This window comes from Homarus americanus, unplaced genomic scaffold (genome assembly GCF_018991925.1).
Source record: "Homarus americanus isolate GMGI-L3 unplaced genomic scaffold, GMGI_Hamer_2.0 scaffold24694, whole genome shotgun sequence".
NCBI classification, from domain to species: domain Eukaryota; kingdom Metazoa; phylum Arthropoda; class Malacostraca; order Decapoda; family Nephropidae; genus Homarus; species Homarus americanus.
The window spans coordinates 10486410-10496798 of NW_024732780.1; the positions used below are offsets into that span (position 1 = coordinate 10486410).

At 40.6% G+C, this 10389-nt stretch overlaps 1 protein-coding gene across 1 annotated transcript; it reads right to left on the reverse strand.

Annotated features, from left to right (window-relative positions):
• Nucleotides 1–2917: 2917 nt before the first annotated feature.
• Nucleotides 2918–7069, reverse strand: LOC121868976. The gene is made up of 4 exons (XM_042370009.1): nucleotides 6977–7069; nucleotides 6211–6311; nucleotides 3420–3584; nucleotides 2918–2939 (listed from the first exon to the last, which is right to left on the reverse strand). The coding sequence occupies exons 1-4, from the start codon at nucleotides 7019–7021 to the stop codon at nucleotides 2918–2920; spliced, it is 333 nt and encodes a 110-aa protein (XP_042225943.1). The 5' UTR covers nucleotides 7022–7069.
• Between the last annotated feature and the right edge of the window lie 3320 nt (nucleotides 7070–10389).

A 10389-nucleotide genomic window follows, 5' to 3' on the forward strand; every position in this document is an offset into this window, starting at 1 on the left:
GTCTCCAGTGAATGGAAAGTGGCTTATGTGAGTCCTATCTACAAGAAGGGCGATCGTCACTCCACAAACAACTATAGACAGGTGAGCCTGACCAACATAATATGTAAAGTACTTGAGAGTATTATCAGAGATGCCGCAATGGAACATTGTCATGTACCTGTAACTCTTAGAAGCACGCATGTCGTGTGGTATCTGTTTACGCCTCCACTCCACACAAGCTATTAACAACTTGTTATTTTTACTATTATCTTATTGTTGTTCTTAGTTACTTAGGCTAATTGTATATCTATGTATGTCATTAATATGCATCATTTGTGTTACTCTGTTAAGTCAAACCAAGAGTAGTATTAATTAGTTATAAGACTATTTGGCAACTATCCTGGGTCACATGAGCTAAGACGCTCCTCACTCACATGCTGTGTGGCCAGAGACTCTCTCTCTAGAAAACCATGGTATAGGCAGGACGCGCCCACACCGACTCTAGCCTCGACACTTGCCCAGTACAGACGTGCCTTGTTCAGTCATCTACAATACCCTAGTGGTATCTGGTAATTAGTGGCACGTTAACTTAGGCCTAGGAAGGGATCCTGGTGTTAAGGAATCTCCTATTTGGTAGGAAATAACCAGTTGGTTGTGATTGCTGTGTATATATTGTAATGTCTGTGTTTAATATAGTTAATGTTAAGTAGTATTCATTTGATTTAACTCCTTAACGGTATATTTTCACCCTTTCGGCATCACTCTTATTTTAATATACAATCACGTATTCCCTTAAATTCCATGGTAGCTAGACAGTACTCTTTTAAGAACATAAATTGAATTATTTAATTATCTTCCCATTTGTGACTCACTTACTCCAACTTATTCTTATTTATTCAAGAACATTCAGTTGAGTAGGTTTTTGTGGGGATAATTATTGCTGTGTTCCCTGTTTGTTTCTTTATTTGATGATAACTTGGGGTAGGTTTCACTCCCCAGGTATAAAGGATATTGGGATCACGTCAACATCTAATACGAAACAACCTTGTAAAAGATTGCCAACACGGTTTTATGCCGGGGCGCTCCTGCTTAACACAATTGCCCAACGTATTGGATATTTGGACCCATATTCTGGAACGGGGTGGTAATATCGACAATATTTACCTAGATTTTGCCAAGGCTTTCGACAGTGTACCCCACGAAAGGCTGAAAATCAAACTGGAAGGGTATGGAATTCGGGGAAATGTCCTAGCGTGGATAGAAGACTTTCTACATGACCGCAAGCAGTGTGTGGTGATTAATGGTACGAAATCGTCATCTGTACCTGTCACAAGTGGGGTACCACAGGGCAGTGTGTTGGGCCCGCTGTTGTTTGTTTGTTTCATAAATGACATGCCTGACGTTGTACACTCCTCCATACAAATGTTTGCCGATGACGCCAAGTTATTTCGGGAAATTAAGAACCAAGCGGACTGTGAAGAGCTGCAGAAGGACCTCTGTGGGCTCCAGGAATGGTCGAAGAAATGGCTGCTGAGATTCAATGTCACGAAGTGTAAGAGGATGCACCTGGGGCGCATCAATGGTAAGGGGGCGTATCATATGTCCCAACGGGATGAAGAAACTGCGCTAGTTGAGACTGTGTGTGAGAAGGACCTAGGTGTGTATGTTGACAATGAGCTGAAGTTCTCGGGCCATTGTGAGAAGAAGGTACATCAGGCAAATAAATTATTGGGTCTTATAAGAAGCTCGTTCAGATATTTAGACGGTCCGTCCCTCATAACGATCTTCAGGAGTGAAGTGCTTCCCCATCTGGAGTACTGTCACCCCATCTGGTCCCCGAGATATGCTAGGGACTGTCAGTTGGTTGAAAATGTTCAAAGGAGGGCCACCAGACTGGTACCTGCACTTCGACACCTCAGCTACCCTGTGAGATTGGAGCGCCTGAACTTGCCTAGCTTATACTACAGATGGGCAACTGAGGGCCAAGTTGAGGTGTATAAGCATCTCAAGGTGCACTGCTCAGTTGAGTGTCCTTACTTGGAGCTGGCGGACGCTCGCCCCACAAGGTGTCACAGCTCAAGATTGAAGAAGCCGCAAGTCCAGAAAACCGAGAGGGCAAACTTTTTTGGAGTGAGGGTTGTAAACTCTTGGAACAATCTACCAGAGTGTGTTGTGACTGCACCGAGTGTGAGCTCTTTCAAGTCAAGACTTGACTAACACTGGAGCGGGTTCAGGTGCATTCAGGAGCCGGTGCATGCCCAGTATTTGCCAACAGTGCGTGACAAAGACGTGACCTATCGCCCGGGAGGCTAGCAAGCCGATCTTTTGGTGAAGAAGATAAATGAAAAGGAAAAGTAATCAGAGACGTGACCGATCGCCCAAGCGGCTAACAAGCCGATCAGTGGCGAAGAGGATAAAAGTAAAGAAGAGAAAAAGTCAGGCACAGTATTTGAAACTTGTTTACCAGATGGAGACGAGAGGATTTCAAAATGTGGTGCTGTGGGGGGATGTAGAATAATGTTGGTTTTATAAATGATATGCCAAGATACTAAACACTTCTCCATATAAATATTTCCAGATGATTCTAAGATATTCAAGGAAATTAAGAATCAAATGGACTTTAAGCATTAGAGGAAGATATCTCATTGTTGTTGTACAATACTGTAATAATAATAATAATAATAATAATAATAATAATAATAATAATAATAATAATAATAATAATAATAATAATAATAATAATAATAATAATAATAATAATAATACCCTGTAAAAATAATACAGTATTTATATTATCACAATAACAATAATATTCATAATACATAGGTAATATAATTGATACTGTACTTTTAACAAACCAATTGAAATTTTAAATTATGACAAATTTTTTTCATGTTTCAAAACTTTTATAAAACATGATAACTTTTGTAAATGCATTCTAATTTTCAGTATATGACAGCCTGAGAAGATATAGTATTGTGTTATCATAATACAGCAAATAATTAAAAGGTAAATTGGTTTAGGTATCAAGGAACTATTGCAAGGTACAGTAGTACAGTACTGTATACAGATACAGTACTGTATACAGATACAGTACTGTATACAGATACAGTACTGTATATATATATGGAAACAAAACCAATAAATTCAAGTAGGACTAAGATAAACTTGTACGTATACAGCTCCTCCCCGACTTACGACCTGCCTCAGTCGTACCAAAATTTTGTCAAATTACATATTTTCGAGTCCCAACGTCAATATACAGACAAAATTTTCGTTTGTAATTCACTTTAAGATGGCTGGCAAATTTAAAAGTGAGAGTTTCGTGGTGCGGAGAAGAAAAAGAGACACCCATTTTAGATTTTCTATGTATTATTTAAGCATTTTCGACTTACAACCTGGATTTGGGTCCCTAACCCCGTCGTAAGTCGGGGAGGAGCTGTATAGTGCAACACAATTCAAAGTGGCAGTGTTGTGTTGCCGGAGATGCTACCCAAGTGTGTGTGAAGAGACTCACCGAACGGTTGAGCTGACCCGTCATTCCAGTCACTGTGCCGTTTTCCAACACCTCCCCAAAGGAGCCCGGAGATATGACATACTGGTAACTGGACGAAGATCAAGTATATTAACGTAACAGCAGAGCCAATTAGTATAGGTATACAGTACAGGTTACACCACACTAATCCGAGACCCGACAGTCCGGCAGCTTCGGGACACAAAGTGATTACTTAATCTTGTGGGGAAAATTGGGATATGTTCCACAACTACTAAAAGTCAACAGTAATGCTATAAAAGTTGTGGACAAATCATTACAATTATCACAAACTGTACTCATATGTACTAAGTTAATTACTAAAATCTTTATGTCTAATACAAACTATGGGATGTTTATACTCACACTAATTGCTATATTACAAGAATTCCAGTAATGCAAGTTATAATCTGCCAAGTCATTGACATTTTATAAGCAAAAAAATTAAAACTCCCTCTATTGTATAATCCTGAGTCCCTGATCCCTCCCCACCCCCTCCACGGGCCAGGTTATCTCCCCTCCTGGTTGTCAACTCCTCAGAATCCACCATATTAAACCTAAGTGAGCCAATACATGATAAGGTAATGATTAGTATGATCCATGCACATTTGCACAATATCATTGCACCCGGATCATACAATGAGGAATTAAGGAAAATGTTTAAATTGAATAGCCTACCAGAGATGATATTTCCAGAGAATCCACAATCCGAAAAACTATTTCAGGCAACATATGCAAGCGAACTGAGAGAAAGACTACATCTAGACGAACAAAGGTTTGAGCAAGGAGCAACAGCTGATACACAAGGAACACAAGCGACTGATAGAGATCCCAGACAAATGACTAGAAGTGACAAAGAGAAGATAGAAATAACAAAAGGACAGACTATAAGACAAAGGAGTAGGAGGAGAGAAGATAAGATGGAAACTGAACACAATATACAACCTGAATCTGCTGAAGATATTGGATTAAAAGTTATCACTACAACAAAACATGGAATCCCAACATCGAGACCAACAGGAGGGACAATAGTAAAAAACTGTGAAGGAGGGATATACAAGTGGACATATCAAGAAAAATCCCTAAGTGAAGATTACGTCTGGTCACTAATTACTACGGACAAACTAAAGATTACGACCAATGACTTTAAAATAGTAGACCCGTCAGAGTTTAGAAGAGTCAGAAGCGGGAAACAGGATGATAGGTCTCCACTCCAACAGTTACAATCCAAGTATAAGAAATAATGGACAATAGACAAACAGTAAGAACTTTAAGAATAATACAACACAACGTAAGAAACTGGAAGACCGAGAGAATTAACCTAAGTAATATATATCAAGAAATTGACCCTGACATTATACTAATAAACAGCCACGGTGAGACAGAAAACAACAACATAAAACTCTTTAACTATTATGTAAACCAAAGAAATAAATCGGGCGAGAAAAATGACGGAGTAGCGATAGCGGTTAAAAGAAACTTAAAATTTAAACTAATTGATGACTTCCAGGATGAATTTCTAGCAATAAAAATAAATACAACTCAAGGAGACGTAATTATTGCTACTACTTATCTCCCACCGAGACGACCCTACTTACCTATAGAAGACCTATTAAAATTGGCTAACAATAGTCATCCGATGTACATCTTAGGAGACTTTAACGCCAGACATAGGATTTTTGACAATACAAATAATAACGTCGTGGGAAACGCCCTTAATCAATTAATAAATTTAGGGAAAATCAATCATCTGGGTCCTAACTTTCCAACCTGGAGAAATCACAATACACAATCGACACCAGACAAAATTTTTACCAACAACAAGGCCTTTTTCAATTACCATATAATACAGTACCTTTAGACTAACACAACTAACACTTAACTAACACCTCTCAAAAAAAAAAAAAATGTGACTACCCTCCCAGTTACACAAGGACCTGGGCGGGCTCACTAACTCCAACAATAATAAAAATAATAATAATAAGCAGCATTATATAAATAAACCAATATTAATACAAAGGTCTGACGACCCAAGGGAGCAGAACAAAGACAAAACACCAATAAGAAAGATGAAGCGATCTGGTTGAGCCCAGATTCTTTCTACTCCTACTGTATTTCAGTTTCACCACTTTTCCTTCAACCCCTAATAATCTTCTTTCACCTCTTAACTAAAGACTTTGTATCGTATCGTATCGACCTGTCTCTTTTCTACCTACACCAACCAGCCAGCAACACCTCCTCCTCCTCCTCCTGCCTGGCGGTCCTCGCTCCCGCCGGAGAGCATGGCGACCCACAAGCTGGTCCTCCTCTGAGCATCCTCACCAACCAGCTCTCTCTTCTTCTAGCTACAGCCGCAGCAAGCTACACCACCACCTCCTCCGCCGCTGCCTGGCGGCCCTCGCTCCCGCCGGGGAGCATGGCGACCCACAAGCTGGTCCTCCTCTGAGCACCCTCACCAACCAGCTCTCTCTACATCACGCTTGTAACCACGCTGCCACTTCCCAGCACCAAGCTGCATTGTACATCCAATACAACATGTATACAGAGAGCACATTGTGAGTTTCCTTTCTCCATCCCATCCTGAGTGCGAACCCAAACATCCCGTAACCCACAGTAGTAGCAGAAGTAATAAAAATAGTATCAGTAATAATAATAATAAAAGTAGCACAAGTAGTAAAGGAACAAGATAAAATACATACCAGAAACCAAAGTGTTTTGACAAAATGTCGTAGATTTCTTCCAACACACCTGTTCCCTTAATGTTGGGCGGCTCACCAGTCAACGTGATGAGACCTGGGTACTGAGACAGGCAAGTTCGAGGTGAGGGAAAGATATATTGGTTAATATACATCACTGTAAAATTTAATATGTATTCAAAAGATACATACACATTCCCATACAAAGACATTCTGACACAAACATGTAAAAGCATTCACACACACACACACATATATATATATTACTGGGCTGAAGTAAGTTGCATGTGTGTATGTTTTTTGTGGAGGTTAAGTTATGAATTTCCTGCAATTAGCCGGTACTTTTTTTTTTACTTAGGTTAATTACGGATGCAAAACTCAATATGCATACACAGCTTTACCTGCTAATATAACAGTAATTGGTTAAGAAGAATGGGTCTAGTTTTTGCCTAAGTCCATAACAATATATAACATAACTAGTACATTCTCTAAGGCCCATTAGATCGACATAATGGTGATATTTGTGGCGATGAAAGTATATTTCTATTATAAAAGTTGGTGATCGTATAATATAGCTTAGATTATATAAGTTACCATTCTTAATGTAAGTTGAGTGAATTATATATTTTCCCCTTTTCAAAACGGCAACATCTCATCAATGTTACCAATATTGTCTCGTGTTTATATCCACACATCATCACATAATATCCATACCCAACTACACATAACAGACTATATTATCCTTACAATAATAATAATAAAATCTAACCTGATCAACTCCGATTTTGAGGCACAGTGTCTGGTTATGACTCATGCTGGCTGCTGTGTTGTCACCGCTACACTGACTGACTGACAGGTGGTATACACTATATTGTTCTCACTACAGACCCTCGCCACGGTTCCACCCATCAAATTGGCTCTATCGTCATCAATTTCCTGACCAATCATAGATGTACTCACAGCGTCAATGAAAGGTGATTGGAGGCTGGTAATACCTCTCTAGCCAATAATATCACTTCCCGTGGACCGAATGCTGTGTAAAATGAGCAGAATAAATCAGTATATTATTTATGCTAACGACTCCATTTCTACATAACGATTTTTTTCAACAAAAGGTTAATTTTACTCGTGGAAATTCAAGCTGACGTATCAGTATTCGTTGTCATTTATAAAATTGATCATTCACGACTGGAGTGAACTTTAAGACCAGTGAGAGCACCAGACACGTCATCCAAACGGTTCCTTAACGCTACGACACAAAAGTAACGCCGAGACTTGCTGGTGGATAACTAACTAGAGATTCCTTACCTCTCTTACTTCCAATGTTGTTACGTTTTGATTCATCAAAAGTGTAACTCTACATGAAACACGACGGCAATCTCCAGAATTCATGATAAATTTCCATTTTACGCTCTAATCTATTTTTTAATATACTGTAGAATGTAAAAATTTTTCACAGATAGATAACATTGGTATATATTATGAGGAAACATATGACATACGACAGTTACGACACATCTAACATACAGTAATTCACGGTCATCCTGGTGGGAGAGAGGGAAGTTGCCACTGATCTACCCGTAGGCTCAGGAAGTATGAGCATAATACAAGTGAAGGTTACATTAACACAGATCAACTTTGATTTATTTAACAATTCACCACGGTCACTCCTAATTGTTCATACACTGGAGTGCGTAAAGTTCAGATGATCCCCAAATTCGGCTTTTCTGTTTATTACTTCACTCATTATATGCAAGTTCAAGTCTAGGGAATAATGTAATTGCCATGCACCAGAATTGGGTCTGATGAGATAACGATTTAATATACAAGACCGTAATGCAGAATTTAAAGGGTGGAGAATCTTCAGTTGGTCAGGACAAATGGGTGTGGGCTGTAACATTGACCTGACCTATATTAGAGATGATGCACATACTTAGATGACCTGACCTGATGATGTGCTTGGTTAGGTCAGGTGGACACTGGGGGTGTGTAATCGTTGATGTGCGACTCCACCACAAACCTCTAAAGGATATCTAATACTTTGGGCCAGCAGTACTTAACTTGGAAGGTACAGATGATGATTTGGGTCGTCACGGCAGGAAACGGAGTATCAATATTTAGCAAAAATGGATGAACACTGGTTGTTATTGTTTTGACCTGACTTAACTTGTCACGACTTGACCTGACTAGTCACGTCGCCCCTTCGCTTAAGCTCCTCTACGTGTGTGTGTGTGTTGGTGTGGGGAATAGTGGATGACATCATTATGACATGACCTCATGTTTAATAAGGTCACCCTGTATATTTAAGCCTTTCTCTGTCTGTATAATCCAGTTGCTTCTGAAGATGTCTTGAATAAAGACGAAAGCTAAGGTGCTCCCTTGTTTCCCTTTTCCCAAGTGATTTTATCAAGATAATAAATATATATATATATATATATATATATATATATATATATATATATATAATCCAATCCATTTATTAAACACATGCACAGATAACATGATTACAGTAATATGTCACTTGTACAATTTTCTCGAACAAGATCATATAATTTCATCAAATCTGAAATTCCAAGTCAATCACATTATGTATTGAAACATTAATCTGAGGCATTATTTACCTCAGTGAGAAGAGTGAACAGCAATCGTCAGACTACCATGATTACTGCTACCATGATTACGGCTTCCATGATTATTCTTCCGTGACTACTACTACCACCACCTTGACTATTACTGTTATTACCATTACTACTACTACCACGGTATTCTGAATGGGTGGAGGATACACGTAATATTGGTGGTAGAAGGGCCACAATAAAGTTTCCATTCTACGGGATCCTCGGGGCAACTATGTCCAAGCCAACTTGACTCCTGATGTCCGAGACCGACCTCCATCTAGAAGACAGTGGCGAGGGTCACTCATCCGAGCCCTTCAGGAACACGACCTCCTGCCTGATATTGTTGTCACCCCTACTGTTGGTTCGTCTCCTTCTCCCTGGCTGGATTTTCAACCTGAAGTGATTGCCCTCGGTGGACCGCTCCCGAAAACCCAGGTGAACCCTGTTATTCTCTGCAAATACCACCTCTCCAGAATCGCCCACTGGTCCCCAGGTAGGGTCGTCCTCTACACTGATGGTTCTGTTGCCCGCTACAGGTAGGGCCGGGGCTGGTGTCTACATCTCCCATCCTGATGCCCCTGAGCCTATCAAACTGTCTCTCAGAGTTTCTGATGGGACATCCTCCACTCAGGCGGAACTAATAGCCCTACTTGCTGCCCTTCTCGCTGAGGAAGAAGCAGATGGTTTCTGCCCCTTGCTTGTCTGCTGCGATTCCAGGTCTGCTCTCGACGGGATCGCATTTGGATCAGGGGAAAATAAGGACCTCATCCTCCGAATACGAGGGTTAACATCCACACTTCAGGATGCAGGCCGTCCTGTGACATTCCTATGGATACCCAGTCATGTCGGTATCTTGGGGAATGAGGCAGCAGATGGCCTTGCCAAGACTGGCTGCAACAAGGCCACACCTGACTACGTTGTTCCTCGAACACTTTTACAGCTAAGGACCCAAATTCGCCGCAAACAGAGAGAAGCTCGGGAAGCAGCCATCCCCCTGAACTCCCCGCCCACCTGGTACGATGTCCTCCGTAAACTTCCTGACCTCTCATACGTCTATGGGAAAGGGTCTCGGAAATGGGACGTGATTGCTGCCCGTATCATCATTGGGTATGACTTTGCTTGGGAGATTGGTATCCCCGCATCCCCTGAGCAACGCTCTTGTGCATTATGCAGAAGACCCGACAGCAGCACCCTTATCCACTACCTCCTAAGATGTCCCCACACACAACGCTTCCGTGACGCCTGCTGGACCACCACTCCACGACCCCCTGACGGAGACACGATGATCCTCCCCATACTGGCCAGCTATTATGTAAAAAACATTGATTATGTGTTAAAGGAATATCGTTCCTTCCTTAGGCTTTAGTAAGCCCCTTTATAATATTTATGCTGTATATACTTGTGACACTTGCCAGATGCTTCTGGTGTCATTGTACAGGGGTACCTAGTGACAGCACTAGGATCCCGCTTCCTCTATCAAGGAATAAACAATTGAATTGAATAAAGTTTACAAACGTTAAGTACAGTAAAGTTTACAAGCGTTAAGTACAGTACAAGTGGAATA

Bases quoted from the DNA above. Each gene is read 5' to 3' on its own strand.
- LOC121868976 (XM_042370009.1), bottom strand. From the start codon at position 7,021: ATGAGTCATAACCAGACACTGTGCCTCAAAATCGGAGTTGATCAG. The intron at 3,585-6,210 runs GTATGTATTTTA...ATCTTCGTCCAG, and splicing joins TCAAAACACTTTGGTTTCTG to TTACCAGTATGTCATATCTC. The intron at 2,940-3,419 runs GCTCCTCCCCGA...ATATCTTCTCAG, and splicing joins GAATTGTGTTGCACTATACA to GCTGTCATATACTGAAAATT.